Raw genomic sequence first — 21,794 nt, 5'->3', positions numbered from 1 at the left:
AAAGTAAATACTATAAAACAATGATACCATAAATGTTACAAAAAGAAAACAATCAAAATCAAACTTGACAAGCGCGATATTCGTTTGTTATTCTGGGCTTTGAACTTACGGTCTGTACAGTCTTGTCGGCCAGCTTGGAAAGATCACAAAGGAAAAGACTGTCTAAAGAACTATGAGCCTGAAATAATAATGCAATCTTTTTAAGTGGTTTATCCTCAATAAGAATATTATCATGTTTTCTGAAAACCATAGTGTACATGTCGTTTAAAATATAGAAGCTCGGTAGCTGACCAGAAAATTTAGTCCCGTGCTACCACTATCATCATGTTCGACTATAGTCATTGTCCTGTGGGTGTACTGTACTACATTGACAGTACCTTATTAAATTTATCAGAATCCCTTTTACAATCAGTTCAAGACACCGGTGAGGTGAAATTGGGTTTAAAGTCGCGTCCAAGATTATTGCACTTATATAGCGACGTGCATGTACGTGTGTGTGTGTTTGTGTGGCTGCTTGTACTAGTCCGGACTGATGCCGATTTATTTATGCCGAGATACCATGCCGCAGTTTAACATGATTATCCCACTCAGACACAGTGTACTGACTTCGAGCCGACCAGTCCTAATTTTAGCCCCATAATGCCGAGCGCCAGACAGGGTAACAACAAGTACCATCTTTTAACGTCTTTTGGTATGACGCGGCCGGGGATCGAACCCGGACCATCCGCTCTCCGGCCGGACGCTCTACCACTAGATCACGGAGGTGGTGGTTTCAAGACACCGACGTCAATGTAATGAATATACACCTTCATTGGTGGTGGGCCTAGTTTTCATTCCCACCTTCGACCTGAAGATAGCCACACATCATGTACACCTCTACTAAATCCGTCATATTGGGCGTTCTTCACTTTTACCCGTCACACCGTGTGCAAAGCACCATTGAACCAAACGCGCACGTTGTTTATGAAACGCAAGATCTATTTGAACACCGTGCTATAAATGAGTGCATTAGGTGGTAACTTGACAAGAATGTGAGTTTGGTATCCATACCAGTGCAACAGATTCAATATAGCGGCTTCAGTTCACACAGTATAACAATATTGTGTAGCTACATCCAATAGTGAGTGAGTGAGTGAGTTAGGTTTAACGCTGCTTTTAACAGTATTTCAGTTATATCACGGCGTGTCAGCTTAATGTGGGAGGAAAGCCCAAAGTGGTGCAGGTCTCAGACGTTTACCACTTCGGTGAAACCCACGAGCAAGGGTATGGTGCTGACAAACATAGAAACATATTTGAGGCGAACCGGGATTCGAAATCACAATCAAAGGTTTCTGGCGTGGCAAAGGGTCGCAACTCTGCATAGCGAATCGCCACCTCCCATAAAAGTAGCGATAGACACACATACAAGAGAAACAGTGATATGGACACATCTTGTGATTGAGTGAGTATGGTTTTACGCAACTTTTAGTAAATGCCACGGCGGGAGTCAGCGGAAATTGGCTTGACACTTTGTACCCATGTTGGGAATCGAACCCGAAGAAGGCAGTCACTTTTCACATTAGGGCATCGTCACTTTGGACCCGTGAAGATCAGGGGTAAAATAGGTCTTCACAACCCATGCTTGCCTTTAAAGGTGACCATATGTGTTGTCGTTGCTTCTTATAAGTGGTAAACGTCTGACACCTGCATCACTTCGTGCTTTCCCCACACGCTGAAACGCCGTGATATAACAGAAATAATTTTAAAAGACCCGTGAAGATCCGGGGCAGAATAGGTCTTCTGTCACCGCTGCTTGCCATAAAATGCGACTATGCTTGTCGTAAAAGGCGACTAAAGGGATCGGGTGATCAGGCTCGCTGACTTGGATGATGCAGGTCATCAATCCCAATTTCGTGGGTCGATGCTCATGATATTAATTACTGGTTTGTCTGGTCCAGACTCGATTATTTACAGACCGCCTTCGTGTAGCTGGAACATTGCTGAGTGCGGCGTTAAACAACAAGCAATCAAAGCAATCAACGTTAACGTGACTTTGAACTTTTTCATTTATCGGTTTTATCACTCTGGGTACGGTTCACTCAGGGAAGAAAGCCTGAATAGATGATGGTCGTAGACGTTAAACACTTTCGATAAACCTACTAGCACAAGCATAGTGCAAACAAACAATGATCGTAATCAGAGCGATTCCATCACAGATCAGTGGATCAGGGAAAACATCCAGACGGGACACAACTCTGCAGAGTGAATTGTTGTGCGTCCAAGTTCCTCGTTAATAAAGTCACAAAACCCTTAAAGTTTCCATATCCAATCGAAGTCTCTGCATAAAGCAGAGTCGATTGGACGATTCCAACTAATGAGCATGTGTTTATGAATCACTATCAAATAGTAATGACACAAGACGTTCGCGAAAAGGTGAACGTATCCTGACCCCACCCGATCACCCGTCAAAAACACACGCAAAGGCAAGTCAATTGTTCACATGAAAGAACAAGGGAACATATGGTACAAGTCAAAATGGGGAATCGGACATCATTTTTGTCACAGGTGCGACACATAAATCATTCTGAAAGCTTTACTGAGGAATCAGAATGTTGTAACCTTGATCAAACAACTTCTGAGCAAGAGTCGTTACTCTCATTATAATCATTTCGCCTAAGAGATAAAAACTGGAAATGTCTATGATTTCGTGTAATTCCATCATAAATGCATGTACATAAACATAGACCACTACACACAACAATAACCTTAACTGGAGTTATATGGACCATAACAATATCAATCAGCACAAAAGATATCTGGAGACACAAGATATATTGAACCAACTGTTTATATGTATATTTATTTATTGTTTGTTTGTTGTTTAACGTCGCGCCCAGCAATATTACATCTATATGACGAGGGTCGCTAAATAATTGAGTCTGGACGAAAGATTGACGTCATAAACATCGATCTACGCAATTGGGATACGATGACATGCATCAGTGAGCCTGACCACCCGATTCCGTTAGTCGCCTCTTACGACAAGCATAGTCACCTTTTACGGCAAGGATGGATTGTTAAAGGTCTATTGTAACCCGGATCTTCACGGGTTTTATATATATATTGGCAAAAAAGTGTTTGGATATTCGAAAGAAACGAATGACGTTCGTATTCTTCCAAAAAGAGTTGTCAACGTAATGAGAACTTTTTCTGATAGCCATAGATTTGATTTTTTACAAAGAGAATTTATAAATGCAAATATCATTGATAAAGTAAATGCTTTTTCTACTTGTAAAAACGCCACGTTCGTGAATTTCAGATTATATATCATCTTCTATTTGAATAACTATGTCCTGTTACTGTTATTTGTGATACAATCGTCACGATATGGCTGAAATATTGCCGATGTGACGTAAAGCATAAACTCACTCACTCACTCACTCATTGTGATACAAAGGTAACCGTTATGCTTCTTCTAGTGTAATCTATGAAGGTATCCATTGAATAGATCAATTAAAGAAATAATCTCTAGAAGAACACCTACGAATTCTACTCGTGTAGCATGGCTTTATTATCTATTGTACTAACTTCGATAGGAACTTAGCCTTGGTATTCGTCATGTGTACAATGTGATGATACATGTTCATGTATACCTGGAAAAACATACAAATACAAAATAAACAATAACCAGCACAAACGTTAGAGTGGCGTGTCGAACTCACCGCTGATGTAACATAGGCGCCGACAAATAACGTAGAGAACAGATTCAGCAACCCTGCACCTATCACATAGATAGACAGCGTCTGTCCCTCTGGAGGGAGTGTTCCTCTGATGACCCCGAACAGTAAACAACACAGTGTTGGAATCTGGGTTGTAAAACAAGGAAAAAGAATATGGCTAACAATTTTGTTTCCAGTGGTCAGCATTTCACAGAGATGCGCGTGACGTCTACGCAGTGATTCGCATTGTTCATTTACCATTTCAGAATCAACCATTTCTCTCACCAACTTATTAATCTGTACAAATTCCTTCGCAACTAATCGAGCAGTTGCAATAAAGAATATGTAAGCTGCTATTGAAGCATAGCTACTGTAGGTGACCACGAGACTACAGGCGCTGACACCTATGTAGTGGGGGACGTCACTGAGCTCTGTGAATGGATAAAGGAACCGGACTCGGGAACTGATGACGGCAGGTGATGACGTCAAGTTTACAGTCATAAAGACACATGCCTGAAGGAACCAAAGCACAATTATAACGATGAAAAGTCGCTTCAAACACTTTGTTGCTCTTCCCAACTTGGCTTCGTTGTCATATCTATCGAAATAGGACGATAACTCGGTGACAAAGTTGTGCATGTATTTGGAGGATGCGATGGCAACGGCTGGCAATTGGTATGCGGTCCATAAGGCAGAACACCATGAGGCTAGAACTGTCATCATGTTGGCGGACAAAGTGAGTTCTTTCAACAAGATAACGCTCAATCTGATGAAATTTGCAACTTGCAGTAAAGACATGATAACGCAGTATAAACACTGCAAATATCGCCATCTTTGCTTGGTCTCAAATGAAACGTACATTCCGCCGACTTGAAGAAACCTGGTTAAATATCTCATGTAAAGCTGCACATCGCTTGTTGCAGCCATTGCACTGTGTGACGTTACAGGGACGCGTCTCTGAGCCTATGACTCTAATATCTCGCTTTTAACGTCAGATGGTTTCTACCTTCAGGTTTGCAGTGCTCTCCAGATGTCACTGTGATGAAAGCCAATAGTCAATATGATTAACTGGTCCATAATAGCATCATTATCCGATTTGGTTGAAACCATTAGTTTATTTGTACTGCTATTATATGCACTATTGCGTTCCGATTTCCAAATTCAAACAATTATTTAACCCAGAATTCTGTACGCAAAACAGTGAGTGAGTGAGTTGGGGTTAACGCCGCTTTTAACAGTATTCCAGTCATATCAGGGCGTGTCAGCTTAATGTGGGAGGAAAGCCCTAAGTGATGCAGGTCTTAGACGTTTACCACTTCGGTGAAACCCACGAGCACGGGTATGGTGCTGACAAACCTAGAAACATAATCGGGGCGAACCGGGATTCGAACCCACAATCATAGGATTCTGGCGTGCCCAAGGGACGCAACTCTGCACAGCGAATCGCGGCGCCTTAGACGACTGGGCCACCCGTGCCCCTGTACGCAAAAGAATGCAGTGTGAAACCAACAAACAACAAAGACATGGCATACAATTAGCAACTGTATTATAAAATTAAATAGGTTTACAAATTAATACACATTACTGCAAAATAATTACAATGACAGTACACAATAGAGTGGTAGTACTGTATTCAATTATTCAAAAAACAATTACAAAGGCAGTTCAATATGAGAGTAGTGGAAATAATATTCACCTAGCAGCAACAGTGGTCAAGCTTCCAAGATAGGCCAAGGCTTGATATCTGAAAAGTGATCTTCACACAAAAGTTGGTTACATGATATATGCACGCGTTTGTCAACTTATTTACATCTATACAGAGCTAGTCTTGGGGTACTAGAATAGTCCAGAAGATTCTATATTACAATTGGCAAGACAAGCATCTAAATATAGTAACTACCACACCACTGCTTATATTAGATGGTACTACATTCCTGACGACTAACTATTTTCAAAACACATTGCTATAAACTTCTACTGATTGTCAACAAAAACAATGTAATATAACTACAACATTGTTTTATAATATATTACACTGCCATATAACAATACAGCATATATTTGATGAAGGGAAAGTGTACTGAGTAGAATATCTGCGCAACGCTAGCATCATTCAGACGTTGACATTTTATATAATAAATAGGAATAATGTTCTATTTATGAAAACTGACATAGAAATCAGGATTTTGAATATAACTATGAAACTAGTGAAAATATGTGTAGGCTAAAATAGGTATAATGTCGTAACTGCTTTCGGGCGTCAAGTGCGACACTACTACAGTTACTAAAAGTATTGCCGTTCCTGGTCCTCATGGTCAATTACGCTATGACTTTGCAAATCGCCTTGTTCATTGCGGCTCGGCTCCGTCAAGGAGTGATTGGTCCCACGGCGCTTATTCCAAGTTGTCTCTATCAGCATTCATATTCGTATTATAATGAAACGCAACACCAGCTTTATACTCACATAGTTTTACTTACTCTCAGTCCATCTATCAATACAGGACAGGATCAGACCGGCCAGACTCGTCACTAAATGGGGAAACTTAGAGCGATCGGGATTCGACTCGATCGATTGCAAACCGCGCTCTCCTCTCCTAATGTTGAAGGTATCATTTTATAGTGTTCGGGCCTGGCCTGTCTTTGTCACATGTCACAATACCTCATTTTGATTCATTAAAAGTTAGATCTGACCATGAACTCATGTTCAAGCCTACGTGTGCCAGATTGCTCATCTCTCTATTGATTTTGTGACTCACTCCGGATGCTACAAATGAAATATATCTTGCATCTCTGCTTGTTTCAGTAACTAATGGACGATACCCTGGAACCAATCCAATGATAAATATGAAATGTCAAGAATACACTTGTGATAAATGTGAAATGTCTTTTATCTATTTATTCCTTTCGAACAAAAAGTTCTCTGTCACAAACTTGATCTAACTTAACTCCTCATTGCAGCTACAACGGTTTTATTTGTAACCATTTTCTAATGTTTTTGAGATGCATTTTAACCTTATAACAATAAGCGATATTCTAGCATGAAACTGAAGAATTATTGATTCTGAATGGTCGAAATAGCAATAAAATCAGGTATCTAATTCCGTTTGGTACCTCTAACTTAACAAGCCATTTCACACAAAACGTTTGTGAATAAATACAACTTTCAATAGCCTGGTATATCGATGCGTTAAAGTAAGCCCATTTCATCTGGACACATTCCATATCGGAACATTATCAGATCTTGTGTCATGCTATGGCACCCTTAACAAGCACAACGTAGCTCAGCAAACATGAGGAAATTTATTTCAGAATATATGCTTCCGTAAATCATACACTAACCACTGTGACACAAAAGTAAGCAGCTTCAACACAAAAGACCGACACGTCTTCAGTTAAAAAACGGCCATATTTGGTAATTCTTTTTAGGTTTCGTTGTGCCAGCAGGCTAATTTCCACATGTAAATCATAATAATGTAGGACGTACCAGGGGTCGCGACTGTCCACTAGATTCATGCAGTTTATTCACATGTGGTATCATTAATCAAGATATTTGTTTGTAAAGTTCATATAGAAATCAGGATTGTGAAAATCAATGAATCGAATTTGCACTAGAGTAATGCCCAAGCATTAAACATGCGATTTAAACACACTAAATATGAATCCTTCAATGAAACGAAAATTAAAGTTGAAATATATCATTCTCATTCTGATGTTACGAGTATATAAACTATGTTTTCTCCTAGCCATAAATATCCGGCACTAGCAGATGTATTTGCAAAAATGTTATGTCTTGAAATGTCTAAATGCAAGAGATTACATATGTTATAGAAACAAATATAGTTTACATCAATGTTTTAGGGAGAAATGGTGATGTCTTTTCCGCAGAATTTATGCAGAATTTTATAATTTTCGGCGCAGAAGTTTGGTACTTTTACCGCAGACTTGTGATACTTTTGCTGCAGAATTCGTCTGGAACAGGACAACAGTGTTACATAGAGTGAGGTTTCCTTAGGGTTAATTAATTAACCTGGTGATGCAGGTGCGACACCGTTAAACATGAAGCGAAGTCCATTTCTGTCTCCAGTTTCCCTTTCGCTAGCATATTGCTGAATGAGGAGTAAAACTAAACGTGGGTTGTCGCTACATTTAGATGCGACTGTATGTCGTTATCGGTGACATACGCGATAGACCATGCACCCTGCGGCATCGACATTTAACTTCCTGTAGAGAGTGACAAGGCAGCATATCCATTTACACTCCAATAAACAGATTCAACAAATCTAAGTAACTCATAAGTATAACGTCCTTAGTATTAGGAATTATGTCAAATCCGATTATATCCTTCAGTTCAGTTAAGCTCTAAGAGTATTACAGTCCCGCAGTAACTCGGGGAGTGGAGGTCAGTGTAATCCCTGGCCGTATCCAACCAGTCCATGGCCTGCTGCCGAGTCTTGAGCAGTTCAGCTGTGTATTGCATAGTTTGGAGAACGCCACACATACAACTAACACAGGTAAAATTGTCATTTTACTTGTCATTTTACTTGTTTCAATATCCACCGTACTCAGTTGTATGTAAAGTGATCACACGTGCTTAACACTGCGCCATCAACAAGACACAGCACACTGTACTTTTTTATTTGGGACTTGGTATTGACAACGGCATTCCTACCACATTAAGAGTTGTTCTTAGTATTTAGGCATGAGATAATCAAACAGCAATGTCGTCATAAGGGCTAGAATTTCAGTCGATGTGTTTGGGGATGGACTTGAACACAAAAAACTCATATTCTGATTTCGAGTTCATTCGGCGTTGGGTTTTTTTCAGTATAAAAGGACTGCTTTAGTCCGATCACAGTCGTAGCCCAACGGTCGTTTTGTTAAACGGGGATCAGTGCTTCAAGGCAGGGGGTATAGACGTAGACATTGCATGTGTGCAATCTTCTAGCTAACACTGATACAACATAATGTGTACAGTCATGTTTTTCCCCAAATATGAAAGTGGGTTTTCAGAAATACCGCTGGCCGAAGTCTAGTCCACTATAAAAATAATATATATAATATATGTCCATCCTGCCTTTGAGTACAAAATGTGTAAACTATTATGTCAAAATACTCTTCGTATTTTTGGATTATACCTTAATCACTGGTCTGAGCTTGCTGTGCAGAGTGGAGTATCTAATCTATGCCGGAATCCCATGTTGTCGGTTCGACTCGATTCGTCCCGATGACAATCCGTTGTCTGCCAGCACTGTCCCGGAACTTGTGGGTTTTACTGAAGTGATAAACGTCCAGGATATGCATAACCCAACAAATTTGTTCCCACATTGGGCAGACACGCCTTGGTACAACTAAAATAATAGTGTTAATTCATTTCAACGGATTGACTGTTCAGTCACATGCTATAATTGACGGTCGGGTAGCCTAGTGGTTAAAGCGTTCGCTCGTTACGCCTAAGACCCGGGTTCGATTCCCCGTATGGGTATAATGTGTGTAGCCCATTTCTGGTGTACCCCGCCGTGATATTGCTGAGATATTGCTAAAAGCGGCGTGAAACTATACTCACTCACTCGCTGTAATTGACAGATAAAATAGTTTCTGTTTCCCGGATACCATTGCACGGGAAAGCGGGCATAAAATCATAATTTTGAACAGTAACTGTGATTTGCGTGGGCTTTTCTGGCACCTTTTATCTGACTCCTGTCTACCTCCACCCGACACGCTATTTAAAAAGCGCTTAACAACTGCGCCAACCAACAGTGGAACCAGTTTACTGATTCCTCTGAGAACTCGAATTGACGAGTAGGATGTTATACCGCTATGTAGGAATTGTCTACTCGTACAATGGCTTTACATGTTGTACCACATCTGTAGATAATCGAACCTGGGTCTTCGTCCTGAGAGGCGAATGCTTTACCCACAGGGCCAACCCCCTTGTAAATATTGGAGTCTAATATGATTCATCTCACAAATCTAGTAGCGGAGTGGGGGTTTCAGTAAAAGATGTAAAAGTGAGGGAGTGAGTATGGTTTTGCGCCGCTAAGAGCAATATTCCAGCAATATCACGGCGTTTGAAGGTTCCAGTAAAAGACGTAAACGTGAGTGAGTGAGTATGGTTTTATGCCACGTTTAGCAATATTCCAGCAATATCACGGCGGGGGACACCAGAAATGGGCTTCACACATTGTACCCATGTCGGGAATCGAACCCGGGTCTTCAGCGTGACGAGCGAACGCTTTGACCACTAGGCTACCCGACCGCCCCCTTAATGTTTAAGTTACACACGACTTTGTTCAAACATTATGATAATAGTTGTGAGGTATAATTATGTTGTGACTACATCTCATCCTAGGAACATCGAGATGAGTGTTTTACGGCCATTAAAACATGGCGGCTCTCAAGCACTGGCCACGCAATTTCGCCTGGCCTTGCCTCAAAAGAAGACGATGAGTCAAATTGTACACCGAGCGAGGAATGTTATCTTGGAGGAAGAACTTAATGAAGAGGAGGAAGAGCCACTCGCGCTTCCAAAGCGTGTTTTCAAAATGAGGTTATCTCAATTCGATTGTGATTATATGGATGAGTACGACTTCGATAAAGGTATGTAACTCTTCCTCATCCGATATTCTAAACTCGGCCCACGGGAAGCCGACATTTTCTCTTAAACGGTTATCTGTAATAGCTACTGGTCAAAACTACGCCTATTTTCCGACTGTAATGATCGTATCCACAATCATAGGTTGCTAGGACATGCAACGCTGCACGGCAAATTGCAGCGCTATGACGGTTGAGGCACCCGTGGCCCACCTCTTGCTGAAACAACATGCGGTGTGTATGGGTATCTTTGTTTACACTGTGACGACGTGTCGGCATGCAAACTAGCGCCTCTATCTTTTTGTTTGTTGTTTAATGCCTCACTCAGCAATATTCCACCTATATGACGGCGGTCTGTAAATTATCGAGTCTGGACCAGACAATCCACTGATTGACATCATGAGCATCGATTTACGCAATCGTGATACGATGACATGCATCAACCAAGTCAGCGAACCTGACCACCCGATGCCGTAAGTCGCCTCTTTCTACAAGCATAATCGCCTTTTACGGCAAGCATGGGATGCTAAAGACATATTCTACCCCGGATCTAACAATATAGTACATTACAATAAACACATGATGTCAAATACAACATACGTTAACGTTGTAAATAGAACACTTTCCAAATGACTTGCTTGTCATTTTAGTACCCAAAAACTGCTTTCCCAATCAGAAGTCATATCGCATTCGAAGCCATCCGGGTTATGATAAATATCCTGGTTCCATTTCAGACGACGAATAAAATGCATGTCAAAACAAATAACAGGCATGTGCGAGAGACGTCCAGGACTATGTTAATGATAAAGAGGCAAGGAAATGGGGACGTCATCCCCGAAACCATGGTGGACGAATGTGTCCAGTGTATTTAGCTTATAGTCATGATGGCTGAATATTTTAGATATATTTTTTTTTTTTATTATTATTTTTATTTATTTATTTATTTTTTATATATATATTTTTTTTTTGGGGGGGTGGGGTGGGGTGAGGGGGGCGTAAAAGCTAAAATAGAAGGTGAAAAATATGAACGGATCATTGAAAATCAGAGTTGACACCAAATGTTCGCGAAGAGGGTACACTTACACAATTTTCATAAATGTTATATTTCAGACGACGATTCTGACAGTGAAGCCATTCCTGAGGGAATAGAGGACGAATCGCAGAATGCCTACATGACTGCCTGCAGAGACTTGGGGATAATTTCAAACAAAAACATCATGGACAGTTTACTCACCAGCACAATGACACTAACAAACCAAAGGCTCACAACAAAAGACATTCGTGCATTTTCCATAGCTCTTCTTGTAAGTCTTCCATTTCGATGTCTGCTGACAAACCTTTTAAACATCATACTTGCCGACCATCCTTTAGGATAACTACGGTTTTTAGCTGCGTTGGCTTGTCACACTGGATGCTCGGTTCGTTTGCCCTCATGGACGCTATAGCTAGAATAACTACCAAACTGGTGATATGTAAAGCCCAACTCGTCACTCGTTTACTTCAGACAAATAATGGTTACCAAGAAATCAATATGTGACATGTTACCTGCCTTGATTATTGTAAAGTTAGGTGTGGTTGCAATGTTATTGCATCGATCATAGTTGTGCCAGGATACGATGTATCTACATACAATGTCTGTGTCATCGTCGAGACAGTGACAGTGACATACAGTAAAGTACGGTTATAACGAACTCAAAGGAACTACTAATTTTAGTTCGTTATAACCGTAGTTCGTTATAAGCATATATACAGCATAACTACAGCAAATGGTCGGGACCAAAAAAGTAAGTCCGTTATATCCGTCAGTTCGTTATAAGCGTGTTCGTTATTACCGTAGTTTAATGTAATTCCAATTAAATTCTAACAATGATTACTTACAGAAAAATTCTTCCATTGACGTTTTGACCTTGGATTCTAACAGTCTCCAACCAAAGGCCATTGAAACCATCTCACAAATACTGTCACACAAACGAGAGATAACGGAGTTGGTAAGTATTGGACCAAGAGGAGTATCGTGTTGTTATGGTGATTCAAGGGGATAATAAGAAGTTTTAAACATATCGTATTGTCGCCATATTGTGACATAGTATATATTCTGGTGAATGGTTAACTTTTCTTTAAACTGTCTGACAGATGTGTTGAAATCCTAACACTCATAAAGATACTCGAAATTAAGGTGTCACCAATGATGTTTTTTTAACTTTGTAACGGAATTTCACATTATTGTACATGGACAGTCAAAGTTAACAACATTAACGACAGGGTGTAGGAACACCTGGATGTATAAACGACATGTTTGGATGTCAAGCTAAAGTTTAATATCAATGACATGTTTCAGAGCATTACCAACAACTCGTTGGGCTCTCTTGGAGCTAAGGAATTGTGTGAGGTTCTTGTAGGAAGCAGTACTATTAAAAAGGTGGACTTTTCAGGTTAGTTTGTGTTCTTGTTTATTTTACATATTTAAATTGATATAGGCAGTGTTCCATGTCTAGTGTTGTTGGGATGAACCCAAGCCAGAGAGAAATATCTATTGCCACGCAATCTCCGCCTTTGTGATTCAGAATTGCATGTCTTTAAGTGAGTGAGTGTTCTGTGGCTCATGGTCATTTCAAACAGTTTTACAGTTATATCAAAGACAACACAGTCCTTAGATGTTTATCCATTTGGGGAAAGAAGTATCACTGACAAACATGAATCATTATCCATCTGGGTGTGATACTGACGCCAAACGGTTCTGCTGTGTGACACATACATTCAGCATAGGAAGTCCTGCGCCTTACATTACCAGGTCACACGCGTCACTCTAGACTTGAAATGGAGTGAGTGAGTGAGTTGGGTTTAACGCCGCTGTTAACAGTATTCCAGTTATATCGCGGCGTGTCATCTTAATGTGGGAGGAAAGCCCGAAGTGATGCAGGTCTTAGACGTTTACCACTTCTGTGAAACCCACGAGCACGGGTATGGTGCTAGCAAACCTAGAAACATAATCGGGGCGAACCGGGATTCGAACCCACAATCATAGGTTTCTGGCGTGCCCAAGAGACGCAACTCTGCACAGCGTATCGCGGCGCCTTAGACGACTGGGCTACCCATGACCCCTGCTTGAAATGCAGCACATCATTCAAACATATTATCCCAGTGGTATGTCGCTGTATCTTGTGTTCGACCTTGTATCGTTCAGCAATTAACTGAGATTTTGTAACCCCAAGGAAACAACTACAGCTGTGACAATTCACATATAGAGATTATTAGCCGAGTGTACTCGTTTCGTAACTATCATAGGTTAGGAATGGCGGTTGTATTAAGCGAGCCTTTGGCGAGTATGAAACCTTGTTGTTACAATATAGGATATTTACGATGCAGAAACACACGATGTTATTAATCTGTTTATCATACTGATAATGCCATTGTTAAAATGTTAAAATGTTAAGAAACCACGTATGAATATCTATGTCTGAGTGAGCTGCCCCGTTTATATAGTGTCATTGGATTCGCAGCTATTGTTGTCTTCAGAAACACCCACGCATCCAGCAACCCCCACCTAAACTTATGTTAGAATGTTGGCCAATAATTGAATGATCAATCAGACAAGGGCTTAAAGTAGTTCCTGCTAGGTGATCTCATTTGCATATTTATCAGATCGTCATACCAAGTTTATCAGATTGGCTTATGGCATCTATAGGCCAGCTATTATATGATAAAGTAACTCACAATCAATTGTTCTCTTTGTTCCAGGAAATGGTTTTACCGAAAAAGATGCTGAATATTTCAAAGAGGTACTGGAAGAAAATAATGTGATTAAAGAGATGAACTTGAGCCATAACGAGATGAGAGAGAAGGGTGGATCAGTGCTAGCTGATGGCATAGGTACGATGTCACAATGAAATGATCTTTTTTGTTGCATCCCGCTGAAAATATCTTTATATTACCAGAGGATCATTATCTGAGATCATATTTGTCATATCCAGTATTGCGAAAAATTCAATTTAACTGGATTTAGTGACTGGATTAAGAGCAATTCCAAACCTATTTGTTGTGTTTTGTAGGGTTAAGTAAAAATTATAAAATCATCTTCATATTCTCATCTCAGACTTTAAGGCTTTCAAATAGTTTCACGGTTGTACAGGTACATGGCCACAACGAAATACTGGAACAAAGGAATTTAATTTTACATTCAATTACTACTTGTATAATTATTCATAGCGTCTATCATAATATAAATTGATCAACAAATATGAACACACAATCACTGTTAAGTTGATATGTGTAATATTGAATAATATATGATTATTTAAAATATGAGGCATCAATGACAAAAAAGATGTCCAATGCAACTTTCTTTACTTGTACCATGTGTTCCTGTTGTGTTGCTGAACAATTGACTTGCCTTTACATGTGTTTGTGACGGCTGCCACTGGTGGGGCAGGACATGCTCACCTTTTCGCGAACACCTGGTATCATTACCATTAGTTATTCACAAACACAATCCATGCTCATGATATTATCGGAATCGTACACTCGATGGCTGGCAGAGATAACCATTAGCTTTTGGTAGAAAATTTTTATGAATATGGAAAGGGTTTTGTCGCCTTTATTTTAAGGTTTCTATGCAATATTAATTGACATGCATTATTGAAAACAGGAAAGTCGTTGCGCTTTGAAATATTTAAAGAATTGAAATATTTCTCCTGCAGTGAAAAACGACTGCCTTCGGGTGTTAGACCTCAGCTGGAATCATCTCCGGTTAGCAGGCGCTGCCGCCATCGGGGAGAGCCTACAGGTAGGATCCATGATGGCTTATACACACAGTCGTCACCAAGAGGTTCACATAGTTCTGTAAACATATAGCTCACGACCTTCACCACCTGACACCCGTTGTTTCGAATATATACTCAACACAACTATAGAAAGGAGACTGACACTCGTTGGTTCGAATATATACTCAACACAAGTATAGAAAGAACACCTATGTAATATCCAGGACCACCACAACGATTATGCACCACCAAAGCAGCATCCTCAAAACGTTCATGGCGCCGTCTGTAAACACGCCTACGGAAGTAGAGGAGAGCCATTTTCTGCCAGTATATATTATTTAAAAAATATATTTGGCAGTCCAATATTGTATAGGTGACCGACCCTACAATATTCTGAGTATATATGAAGTTGATTCATGACGTACACCTGTGTATGAGAAAACTTTCATAAACCACACCAGGGCATGATGGAAATTGAAACATGGCGATCGGTAGCAATTAATACCTGGCGCCAGTGTATTACACCATTAATACACGACGTTGCATGACGGAAATAAAAGATTGATAAATGACAGCAACATAAAACGTTAAAATTTTCTTCTTCAAACCCATTGACGGTAATTTTATTTAGGATTTAGGATCCAATATTCTGTGATCATTGACAAGTCAAACGGATTTGGTAAATATAAAAGTTGAAAGTTTGTTTTGGTTTTGTTCTTTTTATTCTAGACCAACAATACACTTGAGGAAATATATCTCGGTTGGAATGGATTCAATGTGAGAGGATGTTTGGCCCTCGGAAAAGCCTTGGAAACAAACAGTAACCTACGGGTATTAGATTTAACATGTAACAGGATCTGCGAACTCAGTGTGTCGCAGCTTCTCAAGGGGCTGATCGCCAACACAACACTTGAAGTGCTCAAGGTAAGACAGTGGCCAGTTAGCCATTTTACAGTTTTCCCGTTTAGTTGGTTTGTTGGTTGGTTAGTTGTTTAACGCCGCACTCAGCAATATTCCAGCTATATGACGGCGGTCTGTAAATAGTGGAGTCTGGACCAGACAATACAGTGATTAATATCATGAGCATCGATCCATGCAATTGGGATCAATGACATCCATCGACCAAGTCAGCGAACCTGACCACCCGATCACGTTAGTCGCCTTTTACGACAAGCATAGACACCTTTTACGGCAAGCATGGGTTGCTGAAGACCTATTCTACCCCGGATCTTCACGGGTCTAGAGTACATGTACGTGTTTTATGTCTCATTGTGAGATTAAATAAAGAGGACCATTACATTTGTTATTAATTCCAACAAATTGTTTCACAAAAAGGTAGACGATACATGACTTACTGTACCTTCATCTTAAATAGATTAAGAACAATATTTTGTTTGTTTATTTGTTGTTTAACGCCGCAATCAGCAATACTCCAGCTATGTGACGGCGGTCTGGAAATAACCGAATAACAATCCAGTAATTGATATCATGAGCACTGATCCACGCAATTGGGATACGATTTTATGCATCAACCAAGTCAGCGAGCCTGACCACCCGATCCCGTTAGTCGCCTCCGACGACAAGCATAGTCGCCTTTTACGGCATGCATGGAGACCTATTCTACCCCGGATCTTCACGGGTCAACTGCTGAAGGAGTAAGCATATACTACGAAACGTTGTGTTCTTCATAATAAGGAAGTTGACATCCATAAATTCTCTTCCTTATGTGTATCACTACGAAATGCCTTTCAAAGACTTGATTCATTAGTTATTATGCCATCAATGTTTATTGTTACACTAAATCTCCCCAGCTTCCACTCAATGGCATCTACCCGTCTGGAGCTCTCACCCTTCTTAAAGTGTTGGAGAAATACAAAACTATAACTGTGAGCCACGTAGATCTTGGGGTAAGTATATTTATAGGATATTAAATGAGCTTCCATTTCCGTACAAAGTTTTTGTCCCGAGTGGAATAGGTTTTAGGAAAGTGGAATAAGAAATGTAATTTCACGAGAAATAATCGTGATGTGAAATGACAACGAATTTTGTATCCTTTGTTGTACAATTATGATGATTTTTAATTAGATATCTACACAATTGCCTAGAATACGTACATGTAAATGAATGTAAATATCGAGCCGCATCCCTTCCCGCATGTGTACCATAATGTTCCTACGCAGTAAATGTAGATCTCTAGAGACCTGCGAATTATTTGGGAAATCAAAGCTACGGGCAAAGCTACAGGCAAACAACATAGTCGTCTTTCAGTGCTTTTTGTGACATATACTTATCTTACATATATTGTGCGGTCGGGTAGCCTGGTGGTTAAAGCGTTCGCTCATCCTTTTTACCCCTTGACAAAGCAAAATACTGACAGATGTTCATTTATGGCGTTTGTTATTCTCAAATGTTCTTTTTAAAATTTTATTGTAAATGTCTCACTTAACCGTTCGTTCGCAAAGCGCCATTTTTGTTACTTGACCAGCGTGTATTCTTTCGCTTCCAAAAGTAGTCTCGAAGTTTTCAATAGTCTTTGTTAAAATTGATTTTGTAGATAATTATATCCATATTATGATACAGAATTTTCGCGACCCTAAATATTTTTGGTTACTTTTGTTTATATATTTATGTTTTTTTAAACACGAGACTACTCGTCCTTGTGTTAGGTGGGGAGAATTTACGTTTCAATGTTATGGATTTGTAATTAAATAATTTTAAACACAAAACTATATAATACATAGGTTACTCCATGTGTCTCGAGAAATATCATGTTTCTCTCACCTCGTGACGGGGGCAAAGGAGAAACATGATATTTCACTCGTCACATGAAATATCATCTATATCCTGGATGTTTATTGCCGTCTTAGTCATCATGACATGACGACTGTAATAGCTGTAGATCAGCCAGTGGCGGCGTCAGACAAGCACAAATGACAGCATGTCATAAACATTCAAATGTTGAGTTGCGGAGGTCAGGCAACCTACCTGACTGGATTTCATACATGCCAGACCATACTATTCAGTTAGGATTACAACCGCATCAGTGTCCGTAACATACAACGAATGAATGAATGAGTTGGTTTTAATGCCGCTGTTAACAGTATTCCAGTTATATCGCGGCGTGTCAGCTTAATGTGGGAGGAAAGCTCCAAGTGATGCAGGTCTCAGACGTTAACTACTTCGGTGAAACCCACAAGCATGGGTATGGTGCTGACAAACCTAGAAACATAATCGGGGCGAACCAGGATTCGAACCCACAATCATAGGTTTCTGGCGTGCCAAAGAGACGCAACTCTGCACAGCGAATCGCCACCTCCCATAAAAGTAGCGATAGACACACATACAAGAGAAACAGTGATATGGACACATCTTGTGATTGAGTGAGTATGGTTTTACGCCACTTTTAGCAATATGCCTTACGGAGGGTGTCAGCGGAAATTGGCTTGACACTTTGTACCCATGTTGGGAATCGAACCCGAAGAAGGCAGTCAAATTTCACATCAGTGCCCCCAATGAATGAATGAATGAATGAATGAATGAAAAGCAGTATATAAAGGTCAAAGTTCGCACACCAGCCAATCAAATTCGATGCACGTGTTATTTGTTGTCTGGTGTATTTACAGGCCGCCTCCGAATGGCAGGAGTACTGCCGTGCGGCGTCAGGCTACAAACACTAAGTAATACTACTTTTTTTTATGGCAATTGTGTGAGTGCCGTATGCTTCCGACAGGACATGCATGTCGCGAATCACCTCGTGGCATCATCTAATTTTCACAATTATTTGGCTTTTACGACCAATAGAATCCGTTTCGGTGGATAATCGAGATTGGTTATTCACTTGCGATGACGTCTTATATTTTATGACATACGTGTTTGACGGCGGTTTGTTACGTAACCTGTTTACGTTGTACTGCGTGCAGGATAATGAAAGTGATAATGACTGTGTAATGCTATTATAACTATTATAATTCCTGCAGACCCAGAGCGTCACAGAAGAGTTCATTCAACTGAAGACCACCCTGGAGGCCACGCGGAAGTTGAAGGTTCTCCACGGCCCTGTCTTGAGGCAGGAACTGAAGTTTTCCGCCATCCAGGAAGAACTGGATGAGCTTGTTGAGAAGAGCATTGATGACCTCATGCTGGAACATCCCATGACAGTCCTCTTTGAGTTCGCGAGGCAGCAGAACTTTCGAATTCTTGACATGTTCACGACTTTAGATTCCGATAAAAGTGGAACTCTGACTAAGCAAGAGTTTGAAGAAGGGTTAATAGTAAGGCATTACCTATCGCTTTCCTTGTCTGTTACAAAACGATTTGCCCACTCGTCTAAGGCGCCGCGATTCGCTGTGCAGAGTTGGGCACGCCAGAAACCTGTGATTGTGAGTTCGAATCCCGGTTCGCCGCAATTATGTTTCTAGGTTTGTCAGCACCATATCCGTGCTCGTGGGTTATACCGAAGTGGTAAACGTCTGAGACCTGCATCACTTCGGGCTTTCCTCCCACATAAAGCTGACACGACGTGATACAACTAGAATACTGTAAAAAGCGACGTTAAATCCAACTCACTCACTCACTCACTCACTCACTCACTACAAAACGATTTAGATGCATCATTATATATGCCTGCTTGGTGGCCCAGTGGTCTAAGGATCCTTAGCTTGTACAAACTAGAATCGAAAGTGAATCAGTGAGTGAGTCTTGTTTAACGCCTCTTTGGACATTATTTATGTTAATTCATGGCGCGTCAGCATGCTGTCTGGGGAAAGTCAGACATGATTCAGAACTCAGAAGTTTACCACTTTGATGAAACCAGTGAGCAGGGGTTTTGTCCTGTCAAACGTAGAAACACAATCAGGGCAAATCAGGGATTCGAACCCACGATCTTCGCTTTGTCGCATGCGGGACGCAACTCTGCACATGGAATTGTGTTGTCGTCGACGATTGGGCGACCCACTGATGACGACTTTTCATACCATAAAGATGGAGATTCTGTTTCATGGTATGAAACAGTTATTTGTCTGTTGCTATCAGGACGCATTGACACTGCTGTAATATTGCTTACCGCGGTGAAACAACAGCCTTTTTTAAACAAGCTCAAGGGTTTACTCGTTACTGAATCCGGAATTGTCTGTCTCTCCTTCAGAAAGTCAACATCCCCATCCCAAATGTAGCGCTGCGCCTTCTCCTAAATAAAATGGACCTCAACAACGACGGAGTTGTGGACTACGGGTAAGTAGCTGGTTGTGTAGGAGGTGAGGGTTCCGTCGCGTTTAAGATTGCACTAGTATAGCTACGTGCATGCACGTTCGTGGGTGGGGGTGCGGGTGGGTGGGTGGGTGGGTGGGGAGGGGGGGGGGGGGGGGGGGGGGGCGTGTGTGTGTGACTGCTTGAACCTGTCCCGACTTATGCCGATTTTTTAGGTGCTAACCCACTGAGATATTCCAAGCTGATCAGTGTTTGTTTAAGCCCCTTAATGCCGAATGACAGGCAGGGTAACAAGAAGTACCACCTTTTAACGTCTTTTGGTATGACGCGGACGGGGATCAAACCCCGACCTTTCAGCGCTCCGGGGAGATGCTATATCCATCAGACCACGGAGGCGGTCTGTTTGTGTATGTTGTTTGTTTGTTTGTTTGTTGTTTAACGCTGCATTCAGCAAAATTCCAGCTATATGACGGGGGTCTGTAAATAATCTAATCTGGACTAGACAATCCAGTGTTAGACATCATGAGCATCGATCCAGTTGGGATACGATGACATGCATCCAGCAAGACAGCGAGCCTGACCACTCGATCCCGTTATTTGCCTCTTACGACAAGTATAGTCGCTTTTTAGGCAAGCATGGACTGTTTCAGAATGTATAAATCTGAAATATTGCCGATGCGAAGTTTAACACTCAGTCGTTTATTCACCCAGGACAGTGGATTGGTCTAAGGCGCATTCACTGTGCTAAGTTACAATGTATTACCTTGCGATGGGCCACGTGTTATTCAAAGCGTTATTCATAGATCGTGCTTACATAGCTGCAATATTGCTGAGAGTAAACAACACCCACAACTCACACTGTTAACACACGCCACCATATGCATCGTCACCATGCCAACATAGAACTACGTGAGTGAGTGAGTGAGTGAGTGAGTGAGTGAGTTAAAATTGTACATCGCATCGGCAATTTTGCAGTCATAACGCGATGAGAACAAGGTGATTACTATAATTTAACATGGAACTAAGATAGATACTTGTCAGGTATATAATTATCAGAACACTGGCACACGAAAAGTATTCTAGAAGACGTAAAGACGTAAGACCAATAATGAAACGATGACAGGATTATGTGGTCCTGTTCCTGTACGAAATGGTAAACCATGTAAATTACGTTAAAAGTCGGATATCTGTGTTTAAGAATCTTATTCTTATGACCGATTCAAATAAATACCTACGCTACTTCCAGTTACACCAATTATGGTTTAAAACTCCAATGAATTTTGTCACTGCGTGAGTGAGTGAGGTTTTACATTATCATTTTCCATTTCAGCGAACTCGTGTTTGGTCACCGAGAGTACAAGAGAAAGGTACGAGAAGCAATAGCCGAAGAAGATTTTACATCTACTGAAATTGGAAGAATTTCGACCAAAATCAAAGATTTAATGAAGAAAAAGTTCTTAATGCGAACTTTCTAAAGAGGCCTTGAAGACATCTAAAACACCGTTCAAGTTAATTGAACTTTCATCGGAGAAAACTGAAG

The 21,794-nt window shown here is 40.7% G+C and overlaps 1 protein-coding gene across 1 annotated transcript; it reads left to right on the top strand.

Annotated features, from left to right (window-relative positions):
- Positions 1–10,057: 10,057 nt before the first annotated feature.
- Positions 10,058–21,729, top strand: LOC139447173 (leucine-rich repeat-containing protein 74A-like). Its single transcript, XM_071228374.1, has 11 exons — positions 10,058–10,295; positions 11,400–11,593; positions 12,170–12,277; positions 12,628–12,721; positions 14,028–14,159; positions 14,987–15,072; positions 15,779–15,973; positions 16,861–16,956; positions 19,027–19,320; positions 20,193–20,278; positions 21,585–21,729. The coding sequence occupies exons 1-11, from the start codon at positions 10,058–10,060 to the stop codon at positions 21,727–21,729; spliced, it is 1,668 nt and encodes a 555-aa protein (XP_071084475.1).
- Positions 21,730–21,794: the final 65 nt, after the last annotated feature.

This window comes from Haliotis cracherodii, unplaced genomic scaffold (assembly GCF_022045235.1).
Source record: "Haliotis cracherodii isolate W230 unplaced genomic scaffold, xgHalCrac1.p SCAF_7, whole genome shotgun sequence".
NCBI lineage: Eukaryota > Metazoa > Mollusca > Gastropoda > Lepetellida > Haliotidae > Haliotis > Haliotis cracherodii.
This window is presented reverse-complemented; position numbering and strand designations above follow the sequence as displayed.